This window comes from Orycteropus afer, unplaced genomic scaffold (assembly GCF_000298275.1).
Source record: "Orycteropus afer afer isolate SDZICR_OR568_19922 unplaced genomic scaffold, OryAfe1.0 scaffold00238, whole genome shotgun sequence".
Lineage (NCBI taxonomy): Eukaryota > Metazoa > Chordata > Mammalia > Tubulidentata > Orycteropodidae > Orycteropus > Orycteropus afer.
The window spans coordinates 2,149,522-2,169,097 of NW_006921825.1; the positions used below are offsets into that span (position 1 = coordinate 2,149,522).

General features: G+C 40.2%; 1 protein-coding gene across 1 annotated transcript; it reads right to left on the reverse strand.

Moving 5' to 3' along the window:
- Positions 1-3,478: 3,478 nt before the first annotated feature.
- GRXCR2 (glutaredoxin and cysteine rich domain containing 2) lies at positions 3,479-19,356 on the reverse strand. Its single transcript, XM_007949107.1, has 3 exons — positions 19,021-19,356; positions 11,310-11,537; positions 3,479-3,661 (listed from the first exon to the last, which is right to left on the reverse strand). The coding sequence occupies exons 1-3, from the start codon at positions 19,354-19,356 to the stop codon at positions 3,479-3,481; spliced, it is 747 nt and encodes a 248-aa protein (XP_007947298.1).
- Positions 19,357-19,576: the final 220 nt, after the last annotated feature.

The window sequence follows — 19,576 nt, forward strand, 5'->3', positions numbered from 1 at the left end:
AGCAATTCTAACTCCTTGAAACCCTATAGGACAGAGTACAACTGTCCCATAGGGTTTGCAAGGCTGTAAATTTTTACTGGATCAGACAGCCACATCTTTCTCCCTAGGAGCAGCTAGTAGGTTCAAACCACCAGCCTTTCTGCTAGCAGCTGGGCTCTTAATCATTGTACCATCAGGGCTCCTAGATACTTCCAACAGAGAGAATATATTATAGGGAATTGGTTATAAAGATTACTAACTATAGGAAGCCACTACCACCCTTAGTTTAGAGCACAAAAGGAAAAATGGTGCTACCCAGACCTATAATCAGAGGCACTGAAGTGGCTACTGTTGGAGCAGAGTAGGCTGAGCCAGCATTCTCGGCTGCTACCACCTCTGCAGCTGCCATGTGGAAAAGGCTTCCAGGAGTCTGATTTTAAAGAGTAAGGCTTCCTCTTTCCCTTTTTTCAATCTCCTTCTAGTACGTCCCATTGGCAGAATCCAACAGGAAGCCTATTGGCTTCTCCATACTATACACACACACACACACACACACACACATATGCACCACTCTACCCCACCCCAGCTACATCACATACACACCTCACACCACATACACCTCATACATACACACACATACACCTCACTCACACACAATACAACACACTCTACACCGCATCCACTCCTACCTTTCTGACCTTACTCCCTGCTATTTTTCTGTTTACTCAGTTCCACTCACACTGGCTTCTTTGCTGCTTGCTCTTCAAACATGACAGGCTCTCTGTCCTATAAGTATACCATTTGCTGTTTTCTCTGCCTGGAATAATCTTACCCCAGATACTTTCACAACTCCCTCCCTCATTTCCTTTGGGTCTTTACTTAGCTGACACCTTCTCAATGATGCTTTCCCTATTAACTTGATTTAAAATTGCAATCCCTCCCAAAGCCCTACACCTCTTATTGGTTCTTTTTTTCTCTTTCAAAGCATTTATCACTTTCTAACGCACATTATGTTATATATAGTTTTATATATATAGTTTTATTTTTACAGAAATGTGTGTGTGTGTGTGTGTATATATATATATATATATATATATATATATATATTTTATATATATACATAAATTATATATGTAATTTCATTGTGTATATTTCCCCAGTAAAATGTAAACTCAACAGGGACAGGATTTTTGTCTACTGATATACCTCCAGCACTCAATAAATATGTTTTGAATGAAGAAATGAATGTAAACATTAGTAAAAGTATTTTATTATGTGATGTAAGCATGGGTTAAGGAAAAGCAGCCAACAATGCTCCTGCCTTTTTCTGGGAAGCCTCCTTAACCCCTCTAAGGCAAAGTGAAGTGCCCTTTCTATGTACTTCTCACCACCCATCTATCTGTTTGTCATACTGTGGTAGCTTGCATATTGCTATGATGCTAGAAACCATGCCAATGGTATTTCAAGTATCAGTAGGATCACCCATTGTGGACATGTTTCAGCTGAGCCTCCAGGCTAAATTAGACTTGAAAGAAATGCCTGGTGACCCATTTCCAAAAATTTTATTATTGTTGCTGTGTGCCATCAAATTACCACAATAACACTGTCTGATTCTTTTGCTTTGGACACATCATCAGAAGAGATCAATCACTGGTGAAAGATATCATGTTTGGTGAAGCAGAGGGCCAATGAGGGTGAAGAAGACTCTCAGTGAGATGGATTGGCACAATGACTGCAACAATGGACTAGAACATGCTGGTGATTGTGAGGATGACACAGGACCAGGCAGCACTTCGTTCTGTTGTAGGTGAGGTTGCCATGAGTGGGAGTTGACAGCAGCCTTCTATCACTATCATCTATCTATCATCTTTCTCTTTCTTTCTTTCTGTCTCTATGTGCTTTAAATGCTCCATGTAATTCCCCTATCCCAGCACTGTTGACATTGTCTTGTAATTATCTGTTTATATACCTGTCTCCTCTACTAAAACTGTAAGTTCCTTGACATACCAAAGTGATGGTACCCATCTGGGTAACACTACTTCAAGCACATAGCGAAAGTGCCCTGCATGCAGTGGATAGGACAATTCTTCTTGCCAAGTGTTCCAGTCAGAAAATAAAAGAGTACACTTAAAAGCCTCTCAACATCGCTTCTTCCTCCGGTGTCCTGGAAAGCAGAAGAGACAATAGCTGATGGGCTGTGATAAGACACACAAGCAGAAGGAGTTAATTAGAGAAGCACAAAAAAACAGTGAGCAGTAGTAAGCCCTGGCTAAGAGAGGACAGAAAAATTATCATGGCTTTGAAAAATATTTTAACTTTTTTATTAGAATTATTTATGTTGCTTGAAAATCCTTCCATATGTTGAATCATGTTAACAGCTGAATATTAGAGAATAACAAACAAATCAAATTAAAATCAAAATAATTATGACAGAAAAGCAACCCATCTCAACAGATACAGATTTTACAGTGTTATTCTCAAGGGGCATGGGGAGTGTGTATTAGAGACATAAAGGTTCATTAACAAAGGTATTTTTCTAATTTGAAAAATCTGATTACCAACTTTAAGAGGAAAAAAGTATCCTTACTATGCTTATTTACAGTTGAAATACAATTTCTAAAAATTGGTAAGTTTTTCTTTTAGATGTTTCTAGTAGTTACTTATACCCATAGTCCTTTACAAAAAGATCATGGATAGATCTTAGACTTATCTATTTGGTAATAATTCAGGGGCTGGAAGAAGTCATATCACACACACACATACTTGAGCACCAAATTTATCACAAATAGCTTTGACTTGGCTTATGACCTCAGTAGTTAGAGTCAAGCAGAAATGTCTTATCTCATCTTGTCCTAAAGAAGTAGCATTTCTTGCCTGCATGAATATCACCTAAGCACATTAACCAGCAGAGACTCGAGATTTTGAAAAGAAAGGCCTCCTCAGCTTGTCTATCTTCAGCATAAAGCACTTAAGTCCTGTTTTTGTACTGCGGCCTGCCAGTGCCTTCAGCATCGGGTATAGCTTTCCTCTTCAGTTTAATTAAAAATTCAATTCAACCAATAATGCTTTGAAATGCCTTCTAAGCAACAGGAATTCAGATAATCAGAAAACTACCTTCTTTTCCTCTCTTGCTGTATAATTTTTCAAAGTAACTCCCAACCAGAAAATGACTTCAACTTGCTGCCTGAACATTTATTTGCTCACTAGCACAGGAGAAAACTGAGCTAAGTCAAGTGAGATACATGCACAGGTCCCTGGAAGGATAATTTTAGAACCAGTTGCAAAGCAGACTCCAATTCAAAAATGCCCCTTCCACTTACACGCACATGGAGATATTACCAGCCTCACAAAATGTCATCAACCAATTGAGTTTTGGACAGTGGTGCAAGTGACCACAATCTCTGTGGCCTTCTTGCTGAGTGAGGCAGAAGGAGGGGGCAGTTTATTAGAAATGACTTTCAGGAAGATGTGGTAACAGTAGACATACAGAAGCCACCGGCTACTGATTGCAAATCTGGCAAGGCTGCAGGCCATTCTCATTGCAGGCAGGGCACCGCAGGGCCCGGTAGGACTCCTTAAATCTGTTGGCCAGCATTGAGAACTTGCTGCCGTGGCACAGAGAGCAGGTGGCACTGCCCGACCCTCGGCAGTGAAAACAGTTGTCCTCGGGAAGCTCCCCCTCCTGCAAGAAACAGGCCAGGGTTTAGTTACAGTAGTAGTTGACATTCACTGCTTGCATGTAGGGCAAAATACCAGTGGGCTGTGGCAAAGGTTGGGCAAAATTAGAGAAAAATTCTTCCCATAAATGCCAAGCAGGAACTGACCACAGCAATTTCAGTCGAGATTTCCCTGACCTCTAAGACAGCGTCCCCTGCCACCACTGCTTGCATTCTATTGTTTTATGTTCTTCAGAGCCTTTGTCATCATCTGACATGTTATTCCTGTAAGCTCCTATTATGGATTGAATAATATCCCCCCAAAATAAGTGTTGGAATCCTAACCCTTATACCTGTGAATGTAATCTGATCTAATGTAACATAATCACTTTCCATAATGCAATCTATGTAATGGGATCAATCAGTTGAGGTCATATCAGTTTGGGATGGATCCTAAACTAATCGCTTCTGAGCAGCAGCAGAGATACAGAGACAAGCATGCACAAATGCAGAAAGACCAATGCCATGTGAGGACTCTCTACAAACCAAGGAAGCAAGGAATGTTTGGGGCTTCCAACAAAGAAGGAATTGACATATCCAAAACTCTTACTTGGACTTTTAACCTGAAAAACTGTGAGAAAATAAATTTCTGTTCTTCAAAGTAACCTATTTGTGGTATTTCTGCTACAACAGCATTAGGAAACTAACAGAACTCCAGAAGGACAAGGACATTGTTTTCCTCATTGCCCAATACTAGTAATGAGCACTTGTAACATGCCTAATAGGCACCAGGTGCTGTTCTGGGTGCTTTCTGTACATCAAGTCATCTAATCCTCACAACCCAATGAAATAGCATAAGGATTATCATTTCTTAAATTCCAGATGTTAAAAAATTTGCCAAAGGTCACACAGCGTGGGAGAAGGGGAGGCAAGTTTAGATTCCAGGGAGTTCAGGACCAGAGTTTATGCAGCTAATTAATGACCCTTCATGATCCCTCATTGTGGTCACCCAGCAGGAGGTACTCAAGAAAGATTGTTTCTATGGCCAAAAGAAAAGCTGAATGAATGAATCGAACTTAAAATCCTTTCAAGATTAGCTCTAAATTCTCACAGTACATTTTCTTTATTCTGTTTGAACACTGGGGCTGTTGTTAAGTGCCAGTGGGTCAATTATGATCATAGCAATCCCATCTGACAAAGTAGAATTGTCCGTAGGGTTTTCTAGGCGGTGATTTTTATAGGAGCAGATTGCCAGGTCTTTGTCCCGTGAAGTCACTGGATGGCTTTGAACCACTAACCTTTTGGTTAGTTTACCCATTGTGCCACCAGGGCTCCTTTGAAAACTGTGGTAAAGCTCAGTAATTTAGGGCTTTGCACTCTGGACTCAGTACCCTGGGACAGAGGCCTGCCCCTGGCATCAGCTGTGCTCTTTGGACAATCCCTTAACCTTCCCAAATGTCAATTTCCTGCCCTGTGAAATCAGGGTGATAATGCCTGCTTCTCTGAGTGGTTGAAATATTAAGTGAAAGAATATACGTAAATACCATAATATACTTAGCTGGTGTATGATAGGCTCTCCCTAAACCTCAGAAACCCAAGGAGGGGTTGCTATGAGTCGGATCTGACTCTGTGGCAAACACAACAACAACAACGGCTTAGCAGGAGGTGCTTCTGGACCAGAGACCCCTCCCATGGCCACCTGCACTGCCATCATCATGGTGAGTTTCATACTCTAAAAGTTAGTTTACTTCTAAGCCTTGACAGTAAGTCTTCAGCCCTCTGCTTTCACTCTCCAGAAAATGCCCCTTGGCTGTTGTCTTGCTCTACTCCTAAAACATCTCAAGGGAATTTGTAATATTTGAACTGCTGATAGACTGTGAACCTTCCAAGAAATCAGGGGCAAGGCTAGATTAAGACCAGATTAATCCAGCATCAAGACTGTCCATTTCACCTTCTAAGCATCTCTCAAATCCATTCCGTTTACTCTATGCCCACAATCAAAATCCTAGTCTGGGTATTCACCAGCTGGCATGGATTCTGCATGGATCCCTGAGTCTGATCTTACTGGATGTTCTTCCCACTTATGCCAATCTCATTAATTGGTCACAGTAGCACCTGACACATAGAAGGCACTCAAGCAACATTTGTTGAATAAGCACATGAAAGAACTCACTCCTGCATGAGTTAATGAATGCTTGCCCTCTAGATAAAACCTCAGGATAAAATCCAAAGTCCTTAGCTGAGTTAAATCTTTCGTCACTTCCTTCATCAAGATCTTGCCCCTAGGCCTCTCTGCACCTGGTCTTCAGTGACTTTTGCCTACTCCCAACCCAGCCAGTTTCTACTTTTTGTCAGATGGGAGCTCTGGTGGAGTAATGCCTAAGGCATCTGACTGCTAACCAGAAGGCTGGCAGTTCCAATCCACCAGCCACTCCTTGGAAGGAAGGTTGGGGGATCTAATTCCCTAGTGATACGGCCTCAGAAACCCAAGGAGGGGTCGCTATGAGTAGGATCTTACTGGGTGACAAACACAGAAACAACAGCTTAGCAGGAGGTGCTTCTGGACCAGGGACCCCTCCCATGGCCACCTGCACTGCCATCATCATGGTGAATTTCATACTCTAATAGAAGCTCTTGCTGATGAGACAGGATACTTTCTGGGCCAGTGTCTGTTTACCGTCTATTCCCCATCATCGAGCTCAGGGCCTGGCACAATATTTCTTATTCACATATTAGTTGGATGAATAAACAAACAAAACAATGATGTGTAGAGAGCCCTTCCTATTCTTAAATTCTAGGAACTGAGAAGACAGCTGAAGTTCCCTGGATAACTCCTTTAGCTAACACAGCTTTCTTGCACAACCTAATATCTGAAAAGAGAGGCATATGTTCTGAAAATAATTCCATCATGCTGCAAAGTGCCAAAGAAGTGTTGTACTTTATTTATTCTAGGTTTAGGGAACAGAGGTGATTTCCCAACTGGCAAGAACTCAAATTATGTCTATGCAAACTTTTGTTAATTTTTCATTGATCACTAACATATTTTAATGTTTTCTTCCCTTACAGTATTCAAAAGAAATATATTTGCTAAAATACCCTTAAAGCAAATTGCCACAGTCCATTTTTCTGCTAAATCTATTGTTTTATGTTTTCACTTGATCCCAGTGAAATTTTAATAATATGTCAATGTTGCCAAAGAAAGTACAGTAAAATCAGACTACAATGGTATTTACAAACACACACACACAAAAAAAACTCACTGCCATTGAATCAATTCAACTCATAGCAACCCCTCTTTGGGTTTCTGAGGCGGTATCTCTACTGAAGTAGATTGCCCAGTCTTCCTTCTGAGGAATGGCTGGTGAATTTGAACTGCCAGCCTTCTGGTTAGCAGTCAAATGCCTTAGGCACTATGCCACAGAGCTCCCCTATCTACACATGCGATCCCAAGTTTCAATTGCATAAAATGAGGTATCGAGAGGTTGATGAAAAGATCTGATTAGGCTGCTGTAGAGAATGAGACCAAATCATCAATCAAATTATATCTAATTTACGTGCCACAGACTATATTTTAGGGGTTTCACTGGAGTTTCCTTCCTTGTCTTATTATTACCATTTCTCCACCCACTCCCCCTCAACATGATGTTTTAAATCATTCAATTAATTAAACAATTATTTATTAAGCCCTTAGTCTATACGATAAGAAGCTCTGGTGTTGCAGTGATTAAGCACTCGACTGCTAATGAAAAGTTGCTGGTTTGAACACACCAGTTGCTCTGTGGGAGAAAGTGTGGCAATCAGCTTCTGTAAAGATTTATACACCTGGAAACCCTACGCAACAATTCTACTCTGTCACATAGCATTGCTGTAAGTAGGAATTGATGACAACAGGTAAGTCTATACAATATAGGCATGACATAGGCCTCATGTCTTCCATGCTCAGCATTTTCTTCTTTAAAAATTTCTTCTCATTTAGTTGTAGCACTTAGCTTAGGTTCTAGAATCCAAAAGACCCACTCAATCCACCTACTAGCTCAATGGCCAGGGAGCAGAGCCTCTAAAGATAGTAGCCAGCACCAATGCAAAGACTACATAGCAGAGTGGTTATGATCATAGGACTGGTAGTTAGATAGAACTGGGTTTGAGTACTAGCTCCGGTAACATCTGGTAAGTTATTTAACCTCTCTGAGCCTCAGTTTCCTGTACTCAGAATGGGACTATTAACCGCATCTACCTCACAGGGTCCTTTCGAGGATTAAATGTACTACTGCATGCAAAGCACTGGGCATGGTATCTGGCTATCAATACTATTATTGTCTTATTGTTACCATTATGTCAAAAAGGAGATCATATAAAACATGAAGAGGCTCAGATAAAATCCACTGAGCAGAGAGCCAGGTTTTTTTCTCCGTCCATGTTTCATTGTGGCTGCATTCAATTATTCTCTCCTTTCTTTTGTAGTTAATATAGAGCTTCAAGTATGACCTGGCTTTAAGCCGTGCCCTACTCTTTCATCAAGGTTCCTACTGCTTCCCTGTTCCTCATAACAGAACAAAGAGCCTCTTGGTCAGAAGGGGCTCCTTGATGTTCTCTGACCCTCTCTTTTAGAATAAAACTTGTCTGGGCATTTACTGCATGAGGGATTGGGCAAACAAATAGCAATTTAAAATAGAGTTCAAAGGACAGGTAAGTGAAGTAAAACCTTTCACAGCAACCTTCTGTCCTAGTTTACAGCATTATAGCAAAAAAAAAAAAAACAGATCCCTCCAAATTGAATGTAAAGGTAATCATCATGTCAGGTCTGCTGCTGCTTTTTCATTCAGGCCTACAGTGTAACCTGCTTTTTATTATGTCTGATCCTCATCTGAAAATGTATGCTCATAGAAGTTTCAATATAGCATGAGAAACGATAGGATTAAATAATTTTAAAGTGGGAAGGTAATGTTTGGGATCAAAATGTTTGGTCCTCTTCCTGCTGTCTTGCTAGGTTCTTAAGAGTGCTTTGTAGAACACACACAAAAAAAAGACAAAGGCAGAAGGATCCTTACTACATGGCTCTTTGTAGTATTTTCCCAATATTCCAATATTATTTCCAAAAACATTTGACCAATACTTGTGAGCACCAATTATATGTCCATTATATTGAAACTATAAAGTTACTCCAACATAACCATGACATCTGCACTCATAGAAACGGAATCCTAGTAGAGGTGAGGTGGATACAGCCAAAAAATCACACGAATAAATGTAAGACTGCAACTCTAAGGAGGGGTGTGCGGTGCTCTGATGGAACTCTCTCTGAGAAGTGATGCCTCCATTGAAATTTGAGGGGCTGTCAGCAAGGAGTAGGAGAATTTGAGTAGATTTCTGGGCAAAGAGATTTTCTTTTGGCAAGAAACAGCAAGAAATGTATGAAGGACAGGTGGATGGGCAGTGTGCCTAGAGAAGATGTGTAAGAGACGAGGCTAGAAGGGTCAGAGGTGGCCAGAGCCTTTCTAGACCAAGTAAGGTGCTTTGAATTTATCCCAAGCAAAGGGGAGCCATTAAAGCTTGGTGGTATGGGGTAGGGGAATTGTAAAAGATTAGATTTGCATTTCAAGATCATCAAGAATAAGATCAGATTGGAAAGAGACATGAGTGGATGTGAACAGATCTTCCAAAGCTTTTTGCTGGGATTCAGGTTGCTGGTGTTCTAGTAAGGGGTAAGAGGAAGGGGAGGGAGGAGGACTAGGAGAGAAAAACAAGTAGATTCTAAAGAAGTTGGCAAGAAACAGGTGGATTTATGAAATGAAAAAGACCAAAACCAAACCTACTGCTATCGAGTTGAGTCCAACTCATAATGACACCCCCCACACACTGGGTTTCTAATGCTGTAAATCTTCCTAATGTCTCATCTTCCTCCCATGGAACAGCTGGTGGGTTTGAACCTCCTGAATTTCTGGTCAGCAACCAAATGCCTTACCCACTATGTCACCAGACCTCCTTATGAAATGAGAAAGATGAGATAATAGGAAGTCTTTGGCACTTCTGGCTCAAGGCTGTCACTCAAAACTAAACCATGACCTACCAGGGTGGGGCATCTGTCAAGAGGCAGGAAGCGCTTGGCTAACTTTGCCATGCCAACCCATGGGAAATGAAAGTGAGTCCCACAGAAACATTTCAGTCCCAAGAGATAGAATTTAAAGAAAAAGAAAATTCATTTCTGCAGCAACTGAAGCTTTTATTCTCTTAGCTTAAATTAGTCAAAATTGCTTCCTGTGAACTAACTCCCACACTGTGAACTAGTAAGTATCAGCACTCTTCCTTCTTGATAGAGTGGGCCATCTGAGCAATAGTTTCCAAGGTAAGGAATGCACACCTCTGAGAGGTGTAGGGGCAAAACATGAAACATGAGAACTTGTATTTACATTTATTTTCATCTAAAAATAAGCAAGCAATTAAATTTTAATAATATTTTACAAATAAGTTATTATACTAATGTTTAATACACTAGTTGACACTGGTACCCTCACTAGGTCAGGAGGTGGTCACTAGACAAGTGCAGGACCTAAGGAGTCCTGGAATAAACATGGATGTTTCATGTTTATAGATGTTCAGTAATAATTCAATACATTTGATGGTGGCACACCAACTCACTAGCTCACTCTCAGCATATTGCAGCATATTGCATTTTACTTGTGCCTGGCCAGGCGAGGTTACAAATTGTACCATTTGGTTTTAACCAAGCTAACCCCTACAAAATGGACGTGTGGTTTTACAAGATTTCTTCAAGGAAAGTGGGGATTGAGGTCAACACCGATAACAGAAACACAAGCAAACCCATAAAGAAAGGCCCGAACTGATTTTTTCACTTCCAGACACTCTGCTCATAAGTCACCTTGCAAAATGAAAACAATAAATATTAGATCTCAAAAGAAGTCAGTCAAAAAAAAAAGTTTGCCTGAGATAAACTTTAAATCTTAAACCAAAAATAGCCCCTGAAGTCCTCTTAAAACTAAACAATAAAAAAAAAAAAAAACTCAGTGCCTCAAGTCGATTCCAACTCATAGCGACCCCCTTTGGGTTTCTGAGGTGATAAATTTTTACGGAAGTAAATTCCCCAGTCTTCCTTCCGCAGAGTGGCTGATGGGTTTGAACCACCAATCTTCTGATTAGCAGTTAAATGCCTCAGGCACTATGCCACCAGAGCTCCTTAAAATAGTCTCACTCAATTGGTAAAGAATATCTGCCTTAAGCATTGTGCTCTTTTAAGATCTGTCTATATGGGATCAAATTGACAACAGCAACTCAGTAGATAGGAAACTTAGAGGGGTTATGCATTTATGTTAATGAGGGAGGAACAACCCAGAAAAGAATGGTTGGACAATTCAGAGTATGTACTCAGTGTCACTGAGTTGTACATGCAGACATTATTGAATTGTTTTATGTTCTGCTATATGTATTTTCAACAACAGCAAAAATAAAATGAATTACAAAAAGTTAAAATTTTGAGCATTTGAAATATGAAATATCTATTGTTATAGTACCACTAATACATTTTAAATGTTCTCATCATCTCTAACATCTAGACATCCTAAATATTCATATTCAATTTTTTTTACTTAAACCAAAACAATCTGGAAACCATTGCTGCCAGGCCAGCCAGGGCAGGGCAGTGAGGCTGCTCGGACACACCTGTGCATACTGGCTATTGGGGAACGTGTTTTCTGTCTCTGGCAAAGGCCCATCATTCTGGTTGCTTTCTCTATAGTTTTCTTCTTTGTTCATAAGAAACTCTTCCTCAGCTTCCTCCTCTTTTTGGAGAATTTTCCTCATGAAATCTTTCTTGTCCATTGGCATTCGAATGATCTTCAGGTTATTTGTGTAGATGATTATCTTTCCAAAATCTATGATAGGTGGAGGCTAGAGAAATGAAAAATGAGAATGAAACTTGTACTACCAATCACCAAATACAGGCTGCAGAACGTGCTCAACATCCCAATAAATAGGAGAGCAAGGAACTTTTACATCCAACACCTGTGAGCCCATCAAACTCCAAAGTGAGGGTTCATTCCCTGGTTTGTTTACTCACTCTGGAAGCCATGAAACCAGCTTCTTCCTGTTGGTGGTAAACAACCAAAACTGAGCTAGTCACATGACTGGAGTGTACGAGTTGGAGGTCAAGGTCCAGAGTTTTTATTCCTACTACATACCATAGGAGCTGATGCAGTGATAGACCCAGTGATCATGAGTGTTTAATAAATACAAACACTTTTTTTAAAATAAATATCTTTCTCAAAGTTTTTCTATGAATAAATAATAATGATGGATACCATTTTTTAGTACTATTTTTGTGTTAGGCATGGTGCTAAGCATTTCACAAACATTTCCTCACTTATTCCTGCCAATATCTCTAGATATTGTTGTTGTAGTTAGATGCCAAAAAGTCTGTTTCAACTCATAGTGACCCCGTGTGACAGAGTAAAACTGCCCCATGGGGTTTTCTATGTTGTAATCTTTATGGGAGCAGATCCCAATAATTTCTCCCACGGAGCCTTTGGATGGGTTTGAACCACCAACCTTTCAGTTAGCACCCAAGAACTTAACTATTGCACCATTAGGTCTCCTATCTCTAGAGATAGATGCTATGGTTGCCATATTTTACAGCTGGAGAGACTGTGTCTCAGTGGGAAAGATGCCTCACTCAAGGTATTAGAAATATTCATTATCTGTGGCTGGGATTTGGACCCAAGTCTCTCTCATTGTAAAGATCATATTCGTAGTGCCTAAGGCACTTGACTGCTAACCAGAAGGCTGGAGGTTCAAACCCACCAGCCACTCCTCAGAAGGAAGACGGGACAATCTACTTCCGTAGTGATAATGCCTCAGAAACCCAAGGAGGGGTCGCTATGAGTCAGGTCCAACTCGACGGCACATACCAACCAACCAACCAACCTAAAGTTTGGTGGTTCAAACTAGAGATGCCTCAGAAGAAAGAGATCTGCTTCTGATGATGGCAGCCATGAAAATTCTATGGAGAACAGTTGTGCTCTGACATATATGTGGTCACCATGACTCTGAATCTCAACAGCAACTGGTTTTACCCCAAATTATCACAAGCGTTTTTTCCTCCAAAAAAAATATGTTGTTGTTGTTGTTGTTTTGCCGTCGAGTCGGCCCCGACTCATAGCGACCCCTCCTTGGGTTTCCGAGGCAGTATCACTACGGAAGTAGGATTGCCCAACCTTCCTTCCGAGGAGTGGCTGGTGGGTTTGAACCGCCAGCCTTCTGGTGAGCAGTCAAGTGCCTTAGGCACTATGCTACCAGAGCTCCTATAGGACCATATATATAGACTCTTTATTATGAGTTACTATGAATGCTATGTTTTAAATTGAGGTATCTGAGGTTGGGCAATTCTACTTCCATAGTGATACTGCCTCGGAAACCCAAGGAGGGGTCGCTATGAGTCAGGGCTGACTCGACGGCACATAACAACAACAACAACAACAACACTCTTGTAGCCTGGTGTTTTTGTTTTTGTTTTTGTTTTCATTATCCATCAAGACTGGGCAATCTACTTTCATAGAGACACTGCAGTCTTCATTATCCATATAATATGAAAATATTTTTGTGTTAACAAATATACTTCTAAAGCATCATCATTAATAACTTATGTTCCCTTTATGGATTTATTATGTATTACGAGAAGATTTTGTTATTCACAAAATAAATTTGGGGAATAGTATAATACAGAAAAAAAAAAAAAGCATGGGAAAAAAATGGTTAAGGATTACTTGACTAAGAACACATATTTTCACACAGAGCTGGGACAGCTTTGAAGGAAATAGCATTGGATATGACTTTACTGTTCATCTACTGTGAGAAAGAAGACAGTCATTTAGCCCCTCAGCAACTCAATTTGTTCATCTACAAATGAGATGACATCCACCTGGCAGATTCCACCATAGCCCTACTAGTTAGTAAAATATCAAGGTATTTCAATAGTGGTCAGTGTGAAATGTCCTCCTGTTACTCCAGATTGCCCTCAGGCAGTGTCTAGTATCCCCTAAACCAAAAAACAAACCAGTTGTTGAGTTGATTCCAACTCATGTCAACCCCATGTGATGCAGAGTAGAGCTATATATACTCCATAGGGTTTTCATGACTGACCTTTCAGAAGCATATTGGCAAGCCTTTCTTCTGAGTACCTCTGGTTGGGTTCAGACACCAATCTTTTGGTCAGTAGCTGAGTGTTCAACCATTTGCACTACCCAGAATTTAAGACTTAATGCTTGTAACCCCAGGTCTCAGGACCCTGCCCCAGCACTCTACCAGTTTCCATGTTGATTGGGCCATGTCTATGTGGGTAAATATTTTTATTCTCATGGTAGTTAAGTTTGTGTGTCAACTTGACTGGGCCTGGTTGAGTGGCTGGGCAGCTGGATGTAGTTATTCCCTATGGTGAGACTGGTAATTAACTCCTTGGTGGAAACAATTGGAGCAGCTGAGTAGCTGCTTTAGGGATGTGGGTCTGCTTCCCGTGTATAAGAAGCAACTTTGGGAATGGTCTCTAGCTTTTTGGCACACTTGAATCCTGCACACAGCCAAGTAATTGTTCAGCAGCCTCCCATGCCCTGCCGATCTTGGGACTTTTTCTGGACTTGAATTAGTGGCCTGCCATGTTGTTTTTATGATATCGGGACTGTGCCTTTTTACTTGTCAACCTTGAGTTTGTCAACCTCAGCAGCCAGCAGCTGCCTGAATGAAGAATAGCCTCTAGCTCCAGTGGGCCAGGAGCAAGAGGTAGAGCTGAAGCCCAAAGTCGAAGAGCTTTCACCCAGCCCCGAGAGCCTCATACTTTGAACTCAATCTACTACACTCCCAAACTGTAAGAAAATAAACTCCTGTTTGTTTAAGCCATCCCATTTGTGGTATCCTCTGTTAGAGTGGCCCTAGGTAACCAAAACAATTCTCATCCCTGAAACTAACCATATTAACTTCTAGGAGTGTAGGTGCTATGATAAATATACAAAGCAGGATTTGCAAAATGTGAAGATACTATGAAAAAGGTAGACATTGTTACTGCTGTTATTGTTTTAAAAAATATTCTTCTAGAGTGCCCACACAATCATGCTATACAACCAAATACCTCGGCATGCAAAACATTTTGCTCTGCTCATAGAACTATGTGTTGTTGTTGGATATCGCAGAGTCCATTTTCAACACATAGCAAACCCCTGTGACATAGCAGAACTGCCCTATAAGGTTTTCTAGGCTATAATCTTTATAGAAGCAGATCTCCAGGTCTTTCTCCCATGGAGACCCTGGGTGAGTTAGAAACACCAACCTTTCAATTAGCAGCCAAGCATATAACTGTTGTGCCACCAGGGCACCTTATAGAATAATATAAATCTATATAACAACCTATATAAATCTATTTAGATGCTACAGGTAAGCAGTTTCCTATGTAAAGTCCTCATGCATTCAATCAGGACCTCCTAGTTTGAGCAGAACTTCAATATGTTGATTTCCTTCCATGAAACACCCATGGAGATTTCAGTAATCATAAATCAAGCCACAGCTTCCTGGCCTTGTTTTCTCTCCCTCTCTTTAAGGGATCATGTGGCAGCTTCCATTTCCTATCGTTTTATGCATACTGGATTCCTATTTCACACTCTGGACTATCAGTTTCTGACATCAGAAGATAAAGATGGTGGTACTTTGGGAAGGTTCCATTTCTGCTGCCAGTGATGACCAAAGAGTTCAGTTACTAGGGAGCTTTTCCACATTTATAGCTGGGTATTTCAAGGAAAATCTCTCAATATGCTAAAAGAATCTGAGATCCCCTGTTCTAACCCCCTGCTTCTAAGTAGGTCAATATCTAAGACACCCCAGATAGTGCATTTATTTTTAATGTTCTTCAAGGATGGAGGGTCCCAAAGCACCTTTAGGTGTGTTTAAGTTTCAGTCACCCTGACAGCCAAGTTCTTCCTTGTGTCTAAGGAAACTCTCTGTGTGTAACTAAAGTTCACATTATCTGGTTACATCCAATTGCCCATGAGGAACACCCACTCTGACATTATAGAGGGCCAGGACAGAGCCAGGAATTTTTTGTTTCCTTCCACAGTGTCTGGTACAGTGACACATATAATTGAGCATTTGTAAATACTGTGGTGGTAGTGGCAACATGCTCAGAGAGAGTAATTCAGGTACCATTGAAATGGTCTGCATTTCTATGCAGAAATGGCCTGTTGGTTACTAGAAACTCAACAGGCTTTGGAGTCAGACAGACCTGAGTTCAAATTTTATTCAAATGTTGTTTGACAGCTGTGTGATATTTACAAGTTCTTTAACCTCTGTGAGCTTCCATCATTCCCATTTATATAACTTTCATAAAAGTGTTGTGAAGATGAAATTATATATTTATAAAGTGGGTGTTCAGTACATGTTACCTTCTTTTCCTTTCCCTTCCTTAAACTATAAATTTTATATACTTCAATCAATTTCAATTTCTTGAAATAACTCATTTGTTGCTAACCACTTTCTCTGTTTACCATATTAAGAAAAAATTTCCACATTTCTTTAATAGGAATCTGGTTACTATCCCAATGTGAGTTAATTATTTACTGAGTACTTACAATGTACCAGCAGGCACAATGCCAAGTGGGTTTTGTGTGTGTGTGTGTGTGTGTGTGTTTTCCCAACTCACTATCTTTTTTAATCACCACAACAACCCTCTTAAGTAGGTACTTTTATTATCATCATATTACAGATAATGACAAAGAAACTCAGAAAGGTTTAGTGACTTGGCCAAGCTCACACAGTAAGTAGGTAGGACTGGATATCAAGGGCCAGGTTTGTGAATATCAGAGCCCTTGCTTCTAATCATTATACCTAACTGCCTCATAGCCTCATAGCCAATAATTGAATGTGGCCTCATAGCCAATAATTAAACAAACCAAACCCATTGTTGTCAACTCACTTCCAACTCATGGCAACCTCATGTGTTACAGAGTAGAACCACTCCATTGAATTTTTTTGGTTGTAATCTTTCCAGAAGCAAATTGCCAGGTCTTTCTACTGTGGTGCTCCTGGGTAAGATCAAACCGCCAACTTTTAGGTTAGTAGTCTAGTACAACTGCACCACCCAGGGTCCTAGCCAGTATTTACCAGGGTTTATTTTACAATTAACAAGCCCTGGTGGGACAGTGGTTAAGCACTTTGGGCTGCTAACCAAAAGATCAGTAGTTCAAACACATCAGCCACTCGGCAAGAGAAAGATGCAACAGTCTATTTCCGTGAATATTTACAGCCTTGAAAACCCTATGATATAGTTCTACTCTGTCCTCTAGGGTCTCTCTAAATCAAAATCAACTTGATGACAATGGATATGGGTATTTTACAACTACAAGCCATTGCAAAATCATGACCTCCCAGCTCTTATTTGCATTGCTTTTCATAAATACCACATTGACAACCTTGTTTCACTGGGTGGAACTCCATGAATCCATCTTGGCTAAGTTTGGATAAGGTTGGCTAAGATTGGGACATGGCATTTGATCAGGCAACCAAGAAAGCAAATATTACTGGACCAACAGAAATCCAGTCCTCAACGTGGCCTCAAGAAAACTGTGTGTTGACCAACCGAGTCATGCTGCCAGAGTCACTTATCAGGTTTTATAGAAAAGCTTTGCTGATGGATGTTGAGCTATACATTTAACATAGATGCCAGATTTCACAACCATTTATGAAGGTCAGGCCATCCACTGTTATCTGCCATGGCCTGGTACAAGGCTTGTACGAACAACTTTATAAATTCTGAACTTATAAATAAGATACTGTTAAAAAGAAATAGTATGAATACAAGGCATAGGTAAGTACTTGGCACTCAATAAATGGTAGCTATTATTATTGTTACCATGATTATTATATCCTAAACTTGCTTTCTAAAAAGGAAACTGCCACAGGGCAAAAAGCTTGGAAAACCAGAAGACCCAAATTTTCATCTTAACTCTGCATTTAATGTCCCTGTAATATTGGGTAGGTGTCTTAACAGCTTACCACTGAAACTTCATCTGCAAAATAGAAATGACTGTACTTTTCCTTTCTCCTCAAGGTTGTGATGAAGACATTTGAGACAGTGTGTGAAAGCACTTAGTAATGCATTAGGCACTCCACTAAAAGGGGCAGTGGGATAATTAATTCCAGCCCCCTTAATATCAAAGAAAATCCTGGTATTATCTTCAATAAATATGTACATGCCCATAATTTTACATTTACCAATGCCAGCAAGGCCAACACATTTGTCTACAATAAATGTATTTTGTCTGTTCCCTTAGGAAACTAACAATAACAATGATTGAAGAGTAATTATCTGAATTTCACACTTTAAAGATGAGTATATATCCTGGTGTGCTGTTCATTAATAACCTACTATGTTATATAATTGTATTTAATTAAAAAAAAATAGACACTTGGAGCCTCACAAGGAATGTACATATACATATCTTCTATTGGTTTTTGAAAATCAGTGAATATTTTCCAGATTCTTCTAACTTAAAATAAAATCATGTATGGGCTTTTGATTATTCATGGTATTGTGGGGATTGGGGAGAGTATGTAATTGAAATTCACAGATAATATACTTGCTTCAATTTAACTATTAGTTCAAACTTCTTCCCCAAGTAACTTTTCCTCTAGATGATTTGTTTTTCATCATCTCTTCCCAGGACTCCAAGTAGCGTTTGTGTTAATAAGCAGGAGAAAGGCAAAATAAATAAACAAACAAACATATTTTAAAAGTAGGCAGCAGGAGGGAGATAGGAAATACCACAAGCTGGATAACCTGACACACAAAAAAAATGGGTGGAGTAAAATGAGCACTTTCAACCACTTAGCTCTTTCAGGAAACAAAATGACCTATTGCCACATAATTTTCTACAATAGCAATGTAGCAACTTGAAAGCTACTGCACCTTTGTTTACTTAATGAGAGAACCAGCCAAAGACCTGATGACAATTTATTACTTTGAATGGGAGTTGAGTACTATATATGCTCATGTTATTCTTGTCCTAAAAATATTAATCTAATACCAACTGTGCATTTGGTGCTCCTATAGCTCTGGTTGGTACCTGAGCATGAGTGAGATCCCCATGAGTCAGAATTGATTTAATGGCAATTGCTTCAGAAGAAAGGCCTGGTGATCTACTTCTGAAAATCAGACAATGAAAACACTATGGATCATAGTGGTCTGACCCCCAACAGAGTGTGGCCTGGGCAGCACTTCTTTCCATTGAGCATGGGGTCACCATATAAGTCAGAGGCCCATTTGATGGCAGCTAGCAACAACTAAACACATTTTAGAAAGCTCCATCCATAAAGCTTATATGCCATGCACAATACCAACCTTATGGTCATTCACCTTGTAATCGTTGAAGAGAGATGGGCTGCCTGCCAAAGTGTAGGCACTGCCCTCCCTGAACACACTGATCCTTTGAGCAGTCAGCTTAGGGGAGTACAGTTGGGGTTTGGGGGCTTCCCCAGACCCGTAAACACCATCCATTGGCTCGAGGGACTCTTGGAGAAAACTGTGAGGGTATTCCTCCTTTGGCGACTCTAATTCCTGCCCGTCCTCAAAGACTTGCTTCAACACTCGGCCACTGTAGGAGGAGGAGATTTTAAACCGCACTTTCCGGGGTTTACCATCACTCTTCTGGTTCACTTTCTTCTCAGGGTCCTCCATCAGCAGAAATTTCACCCTGTAGTTTCCAGGATTCAATACCCAGTGAAACTCAGGGATCTGAGAAAAAGGCATTTTATCTTCCCTCCTCATGCATATAATTAATTGGTTGGTGCTGGGGTAAGCTCAGTTTACAGCAACTGACACCCACAAATTAAATATTGATAAACCCTCATGAAAAGGCAGGCAATTGTGGGTTTATGGAGTAATGGAGTATAAGACA